The sequence below is a fragment of the Amblyomma mixtum genome, chromosome 2 (genome assembly GCF_055824585.1).
Source record: "Amblyomma mixtum isolate Tamu chromosome 2, ASM5582458v1, whole genome shotgun sequence".
NCBI lineage: Eukaryota > Metazoa > Arthropoda > Arachnida > Ixodida > Ixodidae > Amblyomma > Amblyomma mixtum.
Genome location: NC_143013.1, coordinates 197996145 through 198014048, shown reverse-complemented (window position 1 = coordinate 198014048; position 17904 = coordinate 197996145). Strand labels below are relative to the sequence as shown.

The 17904-nt window shown below is 49.6% G+C and overlaps 1 protein-coding gene across 4 annotated transcripts in view; it reads left to right on the top strand.

Moving 5' to 3' along the window:
- LOC149362146 (uncharacterized) overlaps positions 1-17904 on the top strand; it is a 234574-nt gene that overhangs the window by 13868 nt on the left and 202802 nt on the right. For all 4 annotated transcript variants that reach the window (XM_089572924.1, XM_089572923.1, XM_089572921.1 and 1 more), the window contains exons 2-4: positions 3515-3600; positions 3960-4047; positions 5940-6196. In XM_089572924.1, the coding sequence (XP_089429050.1) occupies positions 3553-3600; positions 3960-4047; positions 5940-6106 (303 nt within the window). In that variant the 5' untranslated portion in view covers positions 3515-3552 and the 3' untranslated portion in view covers positions 6107-6196. The remainder of the gene's footprint in view (positions 1-3514; positions 3601-3959; positions 4048-5939; positions 6197-17904) is intronic.

Here is a 17904-nt window from a genome sequence, read left to right as displayed (position 1 = left end):
TTTACCTGAATCTCTTACTGAGTCGTATACAAACCTATATTCAGTCATGTAGCATTTGATTATGTATACTGTACCTACCTTGATACCTTTTTTTATTCTCTATATATTCTCTGCGCGCTCATGTCTTTTAAGTTTACATAATGGCTTTTTTTAATTTTGATTTTTAGGTTGCCTGTCACTGACATTGCGATGCCACTGATGCCTGAAATCACTTTTTGAACGCAGTTTGTCACTGCTGATGGTCTTTTAATAAATTGTTCTTTGTACAAAACCATTTACACTTTTCATTCTCGAGCAAGCGCAGCTGCTAAAAGCAGTCGCGCCGCTCGCCACCATGCTACATCAACAGATACATCGAAATACAAAAGCGAGGGAACATATTCGGTAAGTACTCAGGAAATCAAGCGTGAATGCAGCGCGGGAGCAGTTAATCCCCAGTATTTACAAAGCTTGGATCGAGCTAGCGGCCGCCAGCACCAGGAACGCGCGAGCAACCGGCTGCAACCAGCCGCCTGAACGTGCGCCACCATATTGGATTTCTGGATTGACTTGTTGGCTTGGATTGGCTTGGCTCGGGGAGTTTTGAGCAATTCATGCGTTTACCGCCTCTCCCAGGTGTCTCCACAATCGCTTTCGAAAAAAAACGTCCCCATTGGCTCTATGAGAGTGTCACTCCCTTGACGAGCCCTTTACCGGGGAGGGCTGGGGGAAGGAGTTGGGACTCGCATAGCCAAGTCACGGCCATGGCCTTGATCGCTGTACGACCGCATTTTCGGTGATGTCTTGTGCTGCTTCGCAGCAGAGAGCACCAAGACAAGATAATTTGCTCACCAACTTAGCACGACTGGGTTTCTCCGGTGGGTGCGAGATGGCGCCACGGGTACCATGGCTGTGAAGTCTTTCGGTTTTGCTTCGCCATCGCCGCAGGCGATCGGGATTTCCAACTAATTCTGACCGAATCGGGCACGTACTCCACCTAACTATAGTATAAAACAAAACTGACCACCAAATGCAACCTCTGCGCGAAATTTGAGCCCGAACAAACGTGCGGTTAGGCAGAGAGAATTTTTTTCCGATTTTCTCTGATTTACGCAACAGTCGGTAGAAGATCTCAGTAGTGTAGATAGATATAGTGTCACTATACATGTCTCTGGGTGCCTGTCACTGTTATGAGTGCGGTTGCGTCCCGTTTCATGAACGAACACATCTCCGCACAAGCGAAGCGATTATAAAGAAGACAGGTAAAGCTGGCCATATAGGTAGGTTCTGAGCCAAGTGTGAGCACCTTCATTGACAGTGGAGGCCGACCTTGAGGTGGCATGTGGAGCAGCCTCACTTAGTTTCACCCTTACTGGTGTGTGCTGTTGCTGCCGCAGCTATCGGGGACAATAGTAACTGACCGCTCCCGCCAAGTCCTAACCATGCCTCACTGCATTCGGGTACCGCCTGACGATGCACTTCTGAGCCCGTTTGCTCATACGTTTAGTTCCTGTCTAACTTAGGTTCACTATCACGGTCTTGAACAAGGTGACGCGAGTCACCAGGTGAGCCGAGCCGACATTGCTCGTCTTATCTAGGGAGTCTAGGAGTGACCTGAACTTCCTTGGTACGAACATGAGGAATTCAACATCGGCCTATGCAATAAGGCAGCCTGCATGTAATGGGGTGGTGTTTTTCTGGAAACTGAAGAGGCGATTTTCACTGTGTTGAGCAGCGTGCATGTTCTGCAGAGACAGGAAAATATACGTACTTTTAAAAATTCACTGTCTAGAAAAAATTAATTATACTCTCGAATCCAGCACTGAGTCCATGCGTATTTTATTTAGAGGTCATAAGAACTGGAAGAGAGCTAATTGACATGTTCAAACACAAGATGGGACGCTGGAGAAAAAAGCATGCACGCTTTAAAGGTGCACTGAAAAGGAATCTGAACTCGTGTTTTTACCACGGGTACTTGACCTACACGTTCCGAGCATTCTTAGAAACTTGGAATTATTGTCCTGTGTGGCCAATCTCCCTAATTTAAATTGGATTAAACGTCCCGGATCCCGCTTTTTTTTTTAACTGACCGTAGACGGCAGCAGGAGTCAACCAACCTTTCGGACAGTGCTGTGGTGGCTTGCCACTCTCCCATCGGCGGAGTGATACATAGCGGTCGGCAAAAGCAAATAGTCCACGCGTATTTTTATTTGAGTGGGCCCAATTTGTAGCTATGTAGTCTCTGACTGGGTCTTTTTATTCGCGGAAACCTAAAAAACAAAATAAAAGCGAGAGCGAAGCCCCCACGCGACTGCCTGAAAGGCACTCCACGCGTTAGTTGACTCCTCCTACCCTCAGCAGTGAGTTCAAAAGAAAAAAAAAAAAAAAAAGGTGGGAAGCCGCCGCGGTGGCTCAGTGGCTATGGTGCTCGGCTGCTGGCCCGAAAGACGCGGGTTCGATCCCGGCCGTGGCGGTTGAATTTCTTTGGAGGAGAAATTCGAGGTCCGTGTACTGTGCAATGTCAGTGCATGTTAAAGAACCCCAGGTGGTCGAAATTTCCGGAGCCCTCCACTACGGCGTCTCTCATAGCCTTAGTCGCTTTGGGACGTTAAACCCCATAAACCAAACCAAAAAAAGGTGGGAGCCGGGACGTTTAATCCGATTTAAATTAGGGAAATCGGCAGCACAGGACAATAATTCGAAGTTTCTAACAATGCTCGAAACATCGAACTCCTGCGGTAAAAAGATGAGTACAGATTCCTCTCTAGTGCACCTTTAAGCCGCCACCGCAGTTCAGCGGTTATGGCGTTTGGCTGCTGACCTGAAAGACATGGGTTCTGTCCCGGCCGTTTTGGTCAAATTTCGATGGAGGTGAAATTGTAGAGGCTTGTGTACTGTGCACGTTAAAGTAACCCAGATGGTCGAAAATTTTTGGAGCCCTTCACTACGGCGTCCCTCATAGCCTGAGTTGCTCTGGGACGTTAAATCCAGACCATAAACCAGACCAAACCAAATCAAGCACATGCACGTTCTATTTTCATCTTGCATCCTGTCATGCCATCATGTACAGTCTTTGTCAAAAATATACAGCCCAACGGGTTTGCTTCCAAGCTGTGTAGCGAGGCTCTTAAGCACATTTGACAGTCCTAAGCTTGGGAGTGTTGGGGACTTAAGTTCATCCCGTCTTCGTGAGATTAAAATCCCTGAGTATGCAAGAGGAGCCACGCTGCAGGGTTTAGAAGCAGACCCGTTGGGCTGTATACTTTTGACAAAGGCTGTACTTCCGACACACAGTGACCTCAAGCATGTGCCGCCTGCCACTCTTCACGCAACCCATCACGCAGTGCTGACATGCATGATGTCAGCATCTTCTCTAGTTGTGATCGGGAAATCTTGCACCACGAGCCTAAGGTGGAAGCAAAAGCCACATCAGAAGCATTGTTCTGCTCATGAATAAGGTGCAGCTCCTTTCACGTCTTAGAGAACACGGCTTATCAAAGTTGTTATTTTGCAAAAATGTCTCCTTTTGTTACAGCGCGGCAGACGCAGTTGCAGTGTCGTCGAGGCCTTGGAATGAGCGCTTCAGGAATTGGAAGTCTTCGCAACTACTGGAGGATCAATGTGAGCAACTCTTTCTGACTCTGCTCGTGTGGAGAGTGCACTGGCACGCGGAGAAATGCTCAGCTGCAGCTCATATTGATAACGTACTAGAAAGCCAAAATTTTCACTGTAGCGAGTCTATGCTGTCCTGATGTTTTACTTTCTGTCCTCACCGCTCGCTAGGCTCAGCGGCGCAGGTTCGATAAAGGCAAATTGGAAGGCGCCTGTGTAATGCTGTGTGTGATACCACAAATGAGCTAAATTAACCAAGAACACTGCATTGCAGCATCCACTGCATGTCAACTCTACATACCATACCATATGTTTTATGTGTTGGCTCAGTGTGGCCCATTTCTGAATAACTTCTATTTTGTTTTCAGCATTGCTTCCTGGATGCATCTAAAGCTCCGAAGATTTTCGCTGGTGATGGGTACCAGCCCTTCATGCACCCCCTACGTTGGAGCACAGGTGGGACTCAGATCTCTGTCAGTATTGGTACTTTAAGCACCGATAAGTAGCGCGGATAAGTATCGATAAGCATTGGGAAACTGCAAGTACTTGCAGTGGCGCGGGCACGCCATGATTGCGCTTCTTGGGACGCGCAAGTCATCAAAAAGCAGGCTTATTTCGGATAAGATGCCATCCCTGTTGAAGTGTTACCACCATAGTAGCGCGTCCTCGTCGTACACTGCACACTGTGAAAGGATGTGGATGGTAACAGAACAGGCTCTGACACTTAAGCGACATTCAATCAGAAAGAAAAGCGTGGAATCTGTGCTGCTAAGCGGTCATCATGTTTACTAGTAGGATGCACCAGTCACACCTAAAATGAAGTTCGTCTTGTGTAGCACCACCAGAGAAGTCGTTTGTACAAACACTTCGCCACTCACACTACAAGCGCTCACACTAACTTCCTAAAAGGCAAACCTCCCAGGCTTCGCGCCACAGAAAGGCTGTGTTTACCACAAAACATTACCAAGGCAAGATTAGAAAAACTTGTAGATTGTTGCATCATCTGTACGATAAAGTAAAAATGAAAAGTTTTCTGTTGTAGAAGTTGCTGAACTTCACTTACTAGAAAGCACGCACATGGTGCCAACAATTTCAAAAGGAAAGCTGCCTGCATTGGTGTTCTAAATATAGTTTACCACACAGCTTAAAATGGACAATTTTGTTTCCGAACTTTTTCGAATGCTGTGCTGCCTAGAGGGAAAAAAACAGTCTAAAAACAACTTTGACATTCAATTTCCAAACAATTGGAATTAAGAACATCATACATGAGACCAACAATTTAAAAGGTGAAAATTAGCCAAAGGAGATGTTGAAATAGCATTTCACATACTAGTGAACATAAATAGAGCTCCTCTGTTTCAGTCAGGTATTACAAGAAAAAATTTCGAGGGACACTTGAGGTCCACCTTAAAGCTATAAAGTGATAGCGTTAATTAGTTCTTTCACAGCCTGAGGTCCTTTTTGCATATCATTGCACAGACACGGACACTGTTCTTTGTGTATATATATATATACCTCCCTAATCTCCCTCATCTTGTTGAAAAACACGAAATAGCCCAACTTCACTTATGGCCCCGGGTTAGCGCCCTGGGCTTTCGTAAGGCAGGCAAGTAAAAAATCGGGCTATCTAGGTGGGTGACAGACGAGCGCTATTCACAGTGATCCACAACCATATTAGTGTATAGCAACACTCCTAATCCTCGTTCGCAAACCAATGTAATGTATTGAGTATCATTCTTTTCGTTCTATTTGGAATGGCATTTAAAAAAGGGGGGTGGGAGTGAAAGGCCCCCTTCTGGTTTACTGCAAAAGTTGTTTCAGCAGCAATGTTTGGGCATAAGGAAGAAAAGAAAGGTTGGGGTAGGAGACAGGCGGCATGTAGACGCAAACATTCAAAATGGTATGACCTCAGGCGATGCAGTCGAAGAGGCTGTGAATCTCACTGGGCCTCTGACCTCTGAAGTGCGTAGAAAGCTCCGGGGTTCTCATTTATACCGGCCGGCACCGCATTAAATTTGAAAATAAAGTATAACTCCCATTGTTCCCGCTCACGGGTATTTTTCAAACCGCTCTGTAGCAGAGTGACTTTAATTGTGTCAAAATCGTCACTTTCTTGACGAAGGTGTTTCGATAGGCGGAGGAGAGGAAGTGATTTGGCATGCGCGCGGTGATTATTGAATCGAATTCGGAAGGGATTCTCGGTCTGGCCAATGTATTGCATTTGACAGTTGCCGCACTCGAGCATGTACACTATGTTACTACTGTCACAATTCAAGTTCTCTCGAATGGAGTGTTTGAAATTAGAGTGTGTGCTCTGAGCCAACGTCGTTTTCTGCATGTGCTTACAGACTCCCCATCTCCTCCCCATCCACCTGCCAGTCAGTGGGCACCAATTGGAATACCCTGCTGCGCCAAAGCCCACCACCCAAAACAGTTGTTGCGGATCAAGGGAGGCGCCGCTGGATTTTGCACCGGAGACCTGCAGTTCAACTTTGAGCGTATCAGCGTCTCCTAGAGCAACTGAAGCTCAAACGGCCGAAAGACGCCGACGGACAGCTGACATCGGGAGCGGCTGTGCGGAGAACCCTTCTACCCCGAAATCGAGGTATGACCTCAGGCGACGCTACGGCTCCGCTCAGCGAGTGAGACAGGATTGACGGTGTGATCGCGCTCAGCCACCTACTCCCCCCTCAGCTGCTGCTATACACTCTCGGAATTTTTTAAAATTAAGAAAAATAATAGACAAAAGGATCAGGCACGAGCTCCACATAAAGTCCCTTAAAATATACCTAAAGTCAAATACGGTGCCCAAGGGCCTTTTCCGGTCTTTAACGCCGTCGATGAACAATCTCTCGAAAACCAATAGCCTAACATGGAGCCAAGTTCTGCTTAATGCATCCCTAAACCTTCTGAAAATAACTATAGACCACTGCGAAGAGATGTTGGCATCACTGAGTCGTGAGGAGAGGCGAGCTCGTCAAAACGTGGTACTTTCGGATATGGAGACTCAAGAGCTTGATTTCTTTCAGTCGAGCAAGACTAAGCAAATCTGGAACAATAAATGCAAAAAATTCTCGCGAGATAACATCTAGCTTGATGAAGGAAGAGAGAGTGCCGTGGCATCGCAACAAAGAAAGGACATATTACAACCTGTATACACCCACATGCCTGCAAGCGATCATGCAGCCCCATTTAATCAAACATTGGAAGGTTCAGATCTTCAGGAGAACATTATTAATCTCTCAAACGCACCCCTTAGCAAAGAGGAAAAATCTGTATTGTCACGTGGACTGAAATTCTGTCCAAATACTGGCCGACATGACGAATACAAATTACTAAAGGATCTCGACAATTTTTCTCGAAATCTGAGACTCCAGGAGTACTTTTCTGATAAGCCGAACCAAAATTGTAACTCATTCCCTCCCTCTCAGAAACAGCGGACACCGAGATCCGGTAGGTATAAACATCTGGACATGTATTTAAAAGCGATTCAACGAGACATCATTCAGGCCTTCGAGGCACACAAACCGGGACCACTGAATCTTTCCAGGGAAGAGCGTGACGCCTTGGAATCACTCAGCAAGCGAACGGGCATTGTCGTTAAACCCGCTGACAAAGGAGGCGGCATAGTAATTTTAGATAAAGGAAAGTATATCCAGGAGGGATACTGACAACTCAACTCCAGTTTTTATCGCTTGCTTCCATCAGACCCCACCACTGAGCACCGCAAAATTATAGAAAAAACCTTGAAACAACTCACCAATGAAGGTGAATTACCACCACGAGTAAGTAAGGCACTGACGTCACTAAATGTGTCTCCAAGGCGCTTTTACATGCTCCCAAAAATACATAAAGAAAATCATCCAGGTCAACCGATCGTTTCCGGCATTGGCACACTCACGGAACCGTTCTCCAGCTACATTGATTCTCTAGTAAAATAAATGTTTCTGTAAGAAGTGTATTTCAACTCTTTCCTTATATATATATATATATATATATATATATGCGAAATTGAGAAACGCTTCATTTAAGTAAACATTTATTGGGAGTCGACATTTCGGACAGAGCCTGTCCATTTTCAAGACTGAAGTTACATGGTTCTTGCTTCTCTTCTTAAAGGGTCTTCATCTGTACACGTGTTTGACACATGAGCCAAAACAAGCAGACGATGCAGAAGGAAGAACGGCTCAAGGAAGAGAAAAAACGAAAAAATTAACAAAAATACACAAACGGAACAGGGAGGGGGGAGGGTAAATGTCGTCGCCCGCCACCCACGTATGCGGTTGCGGGGAGAAAAGACGAAAAAAAAGAAAAGGGAAAAAAAAAGAGTGGGAGGGGAGAATGGACGGAGAACCTGAGTCCTAACACAGCGGGCAGCTAGTAAAGTGTATGGAGACAGACAGTGGCCGAAGCACAGCATAGATTTGAGATGCACTAAAATGTTGTCCACCTAAAAGAGTAAACAAAATACAATGGAGCTAAGGGGGGGGGGGGACTTCTGCCATGTGCAACTTCTTTGGCAGGATGAGTCAAGGCGGGCAGAGTGGAATTTAACTAGACACACACGGGGTGTAGATGAGCTCACATGCACACACCCACAGAAGCAACAAAAAAAAGGGAAAAGAAAAGGTCGGAAACGGAGGCGACTTTGGGGTAGAATTGTCGCGTGGGGCCACTGTGAATGGCGGGAGTGCTTAAGGTTCTTTGATTGCGCCGCTCTCGTCAAGATGGTCGAACGGGGGAAGGTAAGAGCGCAGTGTGCGATGAAGACATCGGTGTAAGCATATGGGGGAAAGGAACGGCTGAGGCTTGTCAAGCCGGCACTCCAAGGTCAGTGCTGGACTTGCAAGGGGTGTATTGAAGACAAAGCGCCCAGGTTCTCATTAATGCCTTGGGTGATTGTTCCAAACTTATAAATAAAGTACAACTCGTGTTGCTCCCGTTCCCGGGTGTTGTTGAACCCACCCCGTAAGACTGTGCTGTCCCGAGTCCAGTTTGAATTTCCCGCCCGGGCGCCAGCCTCATCTGCGAACACTGGACTTCTCTCCTCCCCGCTCTTTCTCTTCCCTCTCCCCGTGCGCCTTCCCTCTCGCCCGCGTGCTTTTTCCCTCTTTACACCTCCCTCCGGAGGTGTTATGTTACGTAACTCGTGAATCTTTCGTTCCTTCTACCGCGCTGCATGACTGTGGCAGCACCGCGTTTTTAAAAGTTGTAAATGCCTGGATAAATGTTCGATTTTCCTTGTGTTTGCGACCTGTCATCTATCTGAGGAGTGGCCGCAGCCCCAACGCGTGCCACGGAATCAGAATAGTAAAAACGCGATGAACGTCGTGTCGGTGTCTCGCGCAATCTTCGAAAGCACCTAGGCTCCGCTGGCTGGCTCTGCTCTTCAGAAGTTCCGTTTTCGCATCGCAGCCACGGACGACATGGCGTCACAAGATCGCAAGTCGCCCGCTGCTCAAGTGAGTCCGGACCAATCTCATTTTGTATGCTCTGAGAACACAGCAAGCTATGTGCAGTCACGGCATTCGTCGCGTTCAGCTCGTTCGGAGCGTTCGGCCGTCTCGACAACGCCAAGCATGCTGGCCGCCAGAGCAAGAGCGGAGGCCGCCGCGGTGCGACTACAGGCTTCTCTCAAGAAGAAAGAAGCCGCGGTGAAACTGGAAAAGGCCAGACTGAAAGAACAAGAGAAAAGTACGGCTGCGGCAATCGAACGCAAGAAAGCCGAGCTGGACACAGAGTTACAAGTCATGCAGTTGGAAAGAGAAGCGGCCGCCGCGGAAGCGCAAGCGGACGTCCTGGAGGCTGCCGTAGATCAGCACGGCGGGGAGCATCACATCTGTCGGACTGTCTCCGAGGCATCCGAAGACCACGCTCAACGTACCTTTGACTACGTGCTTGACCAGGCTCACGTGTGCATCGGCCCGCGCCAGCAATCGCAGCACCATGACGGCGGGGAGCATTACGTCTGTCAGAACGCTAATGAAGCACCTGAAGACCGCGCTCCATGCACACCAAGCACTCGCAGCCAAGGCATCCCGCAGAACATTGCTCGTCATCAGGGAGATGAAGCTAACGCCCCTGAACTGACCGCCATGGCAAAGTATCTGATTCGGCGCGACCTTGTGAGTACCTCGCTTACGAAGTTCGACGACTGCCCTGAAAACTACCGGTCGTGGAAATCTACGTTCAAGGGAATGACTCAGACTCTCGAAGTGACGGCAAGCGAGGAACTTGACCTTCTCATGAAATGGCTTGGGACCGAATCGTCAACCTACGCGAAGAGGCTGCATTCCGTGCACGTCGACAGCCCAGAGGCCGGGTTAAAGGTAGTTTGGGAAAGACTTGAGAAATGCTATGGTCGCCCAGAAATTATAGAAGAGGCCATCTTTCGAAGAATTTCGAACTTCCCCAGACTGACCGACAAAGACACCCAGAAATTGAGAGAGCTGGGAGGCCTCCTTCTTGAAGTTGAGGCAGCAAAATGTGACCCTCACCTGACTGGGCTCTCCTATCTCGACACCGCAAGAGGGGTAAACCCCATTGTAGAAAAGCTGCCCCAGCGCTTGCAAGACATGTGGATCGCGAAAGGCTCCAAGTACAAACAGAATCATCGGGTCGCCTTTCCCCCTTTCTCGTTTTTTGCCAGCTTTATCAGGGACCAAGCGAAAACGAGAAACGATCCTAGCTTCAAACTCAGCTCCGCAAGCGGCACCCCTTCAAGGCTCACAAGAGTAGACAGATGGGCAACGGATGGAAGCCTGAGAAGAGCACCCATCTCAGTGCAAATGACGGACGTGGAAGCAAGCACTGACCATCCGCCCTCAAACGCATTAAAGTGGCATGATGCAACCAAGTATTGTCCTCTGCACAGGAAGCCTCACCCCCTCGGAAGTGTCGCGCATTCAGGGAAAAGCCGCTGGATGAACGAAAATGTTTGCTGAAAAATTTTGGGATATGCTACAGGTGCTGCGCTTCGACAGACCACTTTGCAAGAGACTGCAAAACAGTTCTCAAATGTGACGATTGTGGTAGCGATCGGCATGCCACGGCGCTTCACGCTGGAAATGTCAGCCACAAGCCTCCTGTAGCTCAGAACGATGCTGAAGATGCTATTCTAGACAAGGATTTTGCACTTGAGGTGTCATCTAAGTGCACAGAGGTCTGCGGTCAAAGCAACGGTGTCAAATCCTGCTCTAAGATCTGCTTGGTGAAAGTCAGTCATCCGACTCAGCCTCACAAGACTGCAAAAATGTATGCCATCTTAGACGACCAGAGCAACAGGTCCCTTGCAACAACAGAGTTCTTCGACATTTTCGGACTCAATGGTCACAGTTCCCCCTACACACTAAGGACATGTGCTGGAACTACAGAGGCGAGAGGAAGAAGGGCGTCTGGCTTTCTCATAGAAGACAGTCATGGCTCCGTGAAGCTTCCCTTGCCAACGCTTATCGAATGCAACGAAATGCCTAACAACAGGACCGAGATTCCAACACCGGAAGTGGCATTGCATCACCCTCATCTCAGAGCTGTTGCTAAATTCATTCCTTGTTTGGACCCGGAGGCCAAGATTCTACTTCTCCTCGGGAGAGACATCCTCAGAATACACAAGGTTCGACAACAGCGCAACGGACCGGCTGATGCGTCATTTGCTCAGAAACTGGATCTGGGATGGGTCATCGTAGGGAATGTCTGCGTAAGTCAAAGTCGCACACCGGACTGTGTTAGCAACCTCAAAACAAACGTCCTCGAAAATGGACGTCCCTCCCTTTTCGAGCCATGTGAGAATCACTTTTGGTCAAGGAGAAACTCACTGCCATGCAAGGGTCAACACACTGCTTCCAACCAGCTCAGCACACTGCTAGGAAACACAGCTATGACGATGGGATCGCCGAAGCGCTGTGCCAGACAACGGAGGATGACAACAGACCTTCCCTTTCTGTCAAGGACAGGAAGTTTTTGAAGCTGATGGACGACGAGTTCTCAAAGGACGAATCCAACAGTTGGATAGCGCCTCTCCCCTTTCGTTCTCCAAGGCCATGGCTTCTGAATAACAAGTGCTTGACCGAGTCGCGGCTCACAGTTGTCGTACGGACCTTGAAGAGAAAGCCAGAACTTAGGGAACAATTCACGAGCTTCATGGACAAGATGTTCAAGAACGGCCATGCCGAAGCAGCTCCACCGGTTCAAGAAGGAGAGGAAGAATTTGGCAGCGACGTCAGGCAGTTCATCGAGAGGGATTTCTATGTGGACGATGGGTTGAAGTCTCTCTCTACAGACAAGGAAGCCATCAGCCTGATACGCCGCACACAACAGATGTTGGCCGCGTCAAACCTCAAGCTCCACAAAATAGCCTCTAACTGCCCTACAGTGTTGGAAGCATTTCAAGAAAAAGACCGTGCCAAGGATTTGAAGGATCTTGACTTGTGCAATGGCACGCCGCCAATCCAACGCAGTCTGGGAGTTTCTTGGAACCTGAAAAAGGATGTCTTCACATTTACGACTCCAATCCAAGAGAAGCCATTCACTCGGCGCGGTGTGTTGTCAGTGGTGAATAGCCTGTACGACCCACTTGGGTTTGTTGCTCCAGTCATTGTTAAAGGGAAGTCCCTCCTCCGAGAGCTAGTCGTTGGGACATGCGACTGGGACTGTCCACTTCCTGAAGACAAGAGGGCCGCGTGGGAGATGTGGAAAGACTTTTTGCAATTGCTCGAGCAGCTGGACATACCTCTCACCTATTCCCCTGCCTCACTCACTATCGCACAGCGCAAGGAACTGCACATATTCTCCGACACATCAACCAAGGCTGTGGCTGCAGTGGCTTACCTCAGAGTGACATATCCAGATGGTGCGTGTCATGTTGGGTTCGTCATAGGGAAGGCTAAGCTAGCACCACATCCGGAACACACCATCCCAAGGCTTGAACTGTGCGGCGCGGTGTTGGCAGTGGAGCTAGCAGAGCTTGTCAGTCGTGAAATAGATATGGAGCTTGATGCTGTAAATTTCTACACTGACAGCAAGGTGGTCCTAGGTTACATACATAATGAGACTCGGAGGTTTTATGTGTATGTCAGTAACAGGGTCGAACGCATCAGGAGCTCTACACGGCCAGAGCAATGGAACTACGTTCCTTCTGACATGAACCCTGCGGACCTCGGAACAAGGTCTGTGCCAGCAGCCCAAATGGCAGGATCGGCCTGGCTGACAGGCCCGGAGTTTTTGTATCATCAAGAACACTGCTCGCGGGTAATGAAGGGAAAGTTCGACTTGGTCGATGCTGATTCTGACACCGAGGTGCGGCCCCAGGCAACTATTCTCGCAACCAGTGTAGACGTGCAAGAACTCGGCAGCAGGCGGTTCGAGCGCTTCTTGAGTTTGATTAAGCTGACTCGCGCAGTTGCAATGCTCGTGTGGCTGGTGAGCAAATTTCGGCGCACCTCTCGCAACTTGTCAGACTGCCCGCATAACAGCTCATCTCGTCAACTAGGGCCTTCTACAGAACACCTAGCCCGAGCGACGGCAGTCATTTTTCTGTCTGTCCAGAAAGAAGCCTTTGCAGAAGAGTTGAAAAGCTTACAACGAGGAAAGCGACTTCCGAAGTCAAGCCCTCTGTGGAGACTGGACCCATGGGTTGATTCCGATGGTCTTTTGAGGATTGGTGGCAGACTGGAGAGAGCCAACCACTTCGACCAGCAAGAGCGGAAGCCCATCATCATGCCAGGACGACACCACATCACCACCCTGATTGTGCGGCATTGCCACGAGCTGGTGAAACACCAAGGACGCCATTTTACTGAGGGAGCAGTCAGGGCAGCTGGGTTCTGGATCGTCGGAGCTAAGCATAGCATCGCCGCATACATACACAGTTGTGTTACGTGTTGCAAGCTCAGAGGAAGGCAGCTGCAGCAGAAGATGGCAGACCTTCCTGCAGAAAGGCTAAGCCGGCTTATGTCGGACTAGATGTATTTGGCCCGTGGCAAGTCGCTTCTCGTCGGACCAGAGGCGGTGAGGCCAACAGCAAAAGGTGGGCCGTGCTCTTCACTTGCATGAGTATCCGCGCTGTTCACATCGAAGTGATCGAGAGCATGGACACCTCAAGTTTTATTAATGCTCTCCGGAGATTCTTCGCCATAAGGGGCCCGGCAAAGCAGCTGAGGTCTGATTGCAGTACGAACTTTGTTGGAGCGTGTTCAGAGATCTAAAACTGGACACCAGTGGCCCAGACCAAGAGAAGCTAGGAACATTCCTGTCAGACCAAGGATGCACTTGGGTATTCAACCCCCCCTCATGCTTCTCACATGGGAGGAGTGTGGGAAAGAATGATAGGAGTCACACGGCGAATTTTGGACTCCATGCTTCTTGAGAGTACCTCTCGTCGTCTTACTCACGAAGTCTTGGTAACCTTCTTGGCAGAAGTCTCAGGGATCATAAGTTCCCGACCCCTCGTTCCTGTCTCAACGGACCCCGAGTGCTGGGAAGTGTTGACTCCTTCAACACTCCTGACCCAGAAAGTCGGCGGCAACACAGTGCCACCAGCCTTCGGTGAAAAGAATGTGTATCGGCGACAGTGGCGGCAGGTTCAGTGGCTGGCCGACGCCTTTTGGTGCCGTTGGCGACGCGAGTTCCTTACCACCCTGCAGAGTCGTCGGAAGTGGCAGGGGAGAACTCGCAATCTCAAGGCAGGTGACCTCGTGCTCCTGAGAGACAGCCAGATTCATCGCAACGAGTGGCCCATGGGACTCATTGTGAATGCCATCGCAAGTGCGGACGGCAGGGTGCGAAAGGTCGAGATCAAGACGGCGACACGGGGAGTGATTAAGACGTTTCTCCGTCCTGTGACTGAGACAGTCCTGCTTATTCCGTGTGAGGACTGAGCACATCACATAGTGGTTATATGTATAACCAGACGGGGAGTGTGCTGTCCCGAGTCCAGTTTGAATTTCCCGCCCGGGCGCCAGCCTCATCTGTGAACACTGGACTTCTCTCCTCCCCGCTCTTTCTCTTCCATCTCCCCGTGCGCCTTCCCTCTCGCCCGCGTGCTTTCTCCCTGTTTACACCTCCCTCCGGCGGTGTCATGTTACGTAACTCGTGACTCTTTCGTTCCTTCTACCGCGCTGCACGACTGTGGCAGCACCGCGTTTTTACAAGTTGTAAATGCCTGGATAAATGTTCGATTTTCCTTGTGTTTGCGACCTGTCATCTATCTGAGGAGTGGCCACAGCCCCAACGCGTGCCACGGAATCAGAATAAAGACTGTTAATTTAAATGCTTCAAATGGGTGTTTTTTGTCATTAATGTGTTTTGACAAGGGGAGGTTAGGTAGAGATAGGGCATGAGCGCAGTCGTTATTAAAGCGAATTCGTAGAGGGTTAACCATCTGCCCAATGTACTGCATACTGTACACACCGCATTCTAGGAGGTAGATAACGTTGGAGGAGTCACAATTAAAGTCGCCATTGATTTTCCATTTAAAGCCTGAGGCTGTGTTTATTGCACAGCTTGTTGTTTGCATATGTTTGCAGACCTGGCATCTACTTTTGGCGCAGGGTCGGCAACCCAACCCCAAGTGGTTATGTGTTTTTGAGTGTACGAGAATGTTTTGAATGTTTTTCGGTTCTGTAGACTACGTGAGGGGGAGTAGTGAAAATTTTGGCGAGGCGCTCACTTTGTTCGAGAATGTTGAAATGTTTTTTAAGGATTTCGTTTACATTGGGGGGATTACTTGTGTAGGTTAGTACCAAGTTTGCCCGGTGATCTGTTTCTTCACTGCGTCGACGTCCATCTAGTATTTCCTCTCGGTTGAGTTTAGATGCCCTTTGAATTGCATCGTCGACAATGGCGGGGGGATATCTTTGCTTGGTGAGGACTTCTCGCATGCGATTGGAATTTCTCACGAAGTCTTGATCTTGTGAACAGATTCTTTTAAATCGATGTGCCTGAGAGTATGGAATACTTGTTTTGGAGTGGCGAGGATGACAACTTTGAAAGTGTAAGTATTGTTGACGGTCCGTCGGTTTTCTGTACTCGCTGGTGCCAAGTGAGCCTTCCTTTACCGAAATCTCTACATCTAGGAAGTTAATTGTGGTGTGGGAGTACGCGTGAGTGAACGATATTGTCACGTTGCAGTGACGGCAATCCAGCAGTCAGGAAAACAGCAACAAGCCTTACAAACGAAGCTCTTTATTTGGGGTGACTTGCGCCCGCAAAAGAACTGAATCGCTTGGCGGCAGCGTAAGCAACAAACGTGCTCAGTCGTCAAACTACGAATGCCTGCCGCTCGCGGCATCACTCAATTTAAAGCCACCAAGGAAACTTCGAGATAATCGGTCAAGGTCATCTACAGTAATCTAGAAAAACGTAGATGCAGCTCTTCATGGCTGTGATCAATCGAGATTAGTCCGGTCGCTTCTCGCGTCACAAACAAAAATGATAACACTCCTTTCCTACTGCCTTGAGCACGAACGAACGGACACTACAATGGTATGTGGCATTGCCCCCCTCTCAAAGAAGCATCGCCTCGATGCTTTAAAATGAAAATAAACACGGGGAATGCAAAGCTCTTTGTCCTTTAGCGCTCATAATAATTTTTAAGTGCAGTGGTAAAAGCTTCAAGTCTGGCCGTGTCATCATCGGTGTCGTCGTCTGCGTTGTCGTCGTAGTTGAGGCATGGTCTTGCGTTTTCGTCGATGGAGGATCTTTGTTCTTGCGCTCAGAAGCAACCTCACCTCCAGAGGCTGCTTTATTCAGTTTAACCTTCGGGGGCTGGGGGAGCGTCCACGCACTGCGTAGCCTCGGCTAGGAGATGCAAAGCGCGGTGACGATGGCAACGGGGAACATGATGGGCGGCTCGGCGATGAGTATTCTTCCCGGCGCAAAAACTCCTCGATTTCGGCACGTCGCTGGCTGGATCGGGGTCGTCGGGCGTCGTAAGAGAACCCTCGGATGCCCAGTCTTCTGTATGGGCAGTGCCAGAGGACGTGACCGGCTTCGCCGCAGTGGAAGCATAGAGGGCGGCGCTGGTCGGGTGTTCTCCACTCGTCGTATTTCCTCGGCCCTGTGCGACGCTCGTAGGACGGTTGGGTTGGGGCGATAGGGCGGCGGTCCAGCGCAGCTGGCTGAGGGCGGTAGGGGCCTGGGTCCCGTCGTCGAGGTGGGGGACGGCGCACTGCTGCGGAGTAAGTCATGGCTGGAGGCTCCAGAGGCTGCGTGGTGGTCGGTGTCACACCCAAGGCCTGTTGCACCTCGTCCCGGATGACGTCGGTGAGCGAAGTGAGCTGCGGCTGCGTTCCTGTTGGCAGCAATCGTCAGAGCTCTTCTCGCACAATTTCACGTGTAACCTCCCGCAGGTTATCGATGTTAGCGGTATCCATGCAGCTTGCTGACAAAAAGCGCTGCTGGCGGTCATACTGGCGGGCTCGGGCATCAAGTGTTTTTTCCATGGTGGGTGCCTCTTCGACGAATTCCGCGATGGTTTTGGGTGGGTTCCGTACAAGGCCCGCAAAGAGTTGTTCTTTAACTCCTCGCATATGCAACTTCACCTTCTCTTCTTCCTTCATGTTTGTGTCGGCCCACCGGAAGAGATGCTTCATCTCCTCAGTGTAGACTACAACGGTCTCGTTTGGGTGTTGTATGCGAGACTGAAGGAGCTGCTGGGCTCTCTCCTTTCGCACGACGTTTGTGAAGGTCTTGAGAAGCTGCTCCTTGAAGGTTTCCCAGTTCGTCAGGCTAGCTTCCTCATTCTCAAACCAGATTCTTGCTGGTCCCTCCAAGGCGAAGAAGACGTACCTAAGTTTAGTGGCATCGTCCCAGTTGTTGAAGATAGCCACACGGTCGAACTCTTCCAGCCATTCTTCCGGGTCGGTACCAGGCGTAGCGTCGAAGGTTGGTGGCACCCTGGGCTGGTGAAAAATGATTGGAGTTGTCGTCTGGGGCAAGCTCATGGTGGACGTTGCTACTGGCTTTTGCTTCCGGGTAGGGTCTGGCAGAATCCCGAACTCAGGTGCGTCACCTAGCAGATGTCGGCTTGCGTGGTGGACTGGACTCAGGTCCTGCGGTGAATGACTCAGAGGGCTGGTGTCACGACTTGTAGGGGATGTCCGGAACATGGAAGGTAACCCAGCACCTCCACCAGATGTCACGTTTTAGTGACGGCAATCCAGCAGTCAGGAAAACAGCAACAAGCCTTGCAAACGAAGCTCTTTATTTGGGCTGACTTGCGCCCGCAAAAGAACTGAACCGCTCGGCGGCGGTGTAAGCAACAAATGTGCTCGTCAGTCGTCGAACTACGAATGCCCGCCGCTCGCGGCATCGCTC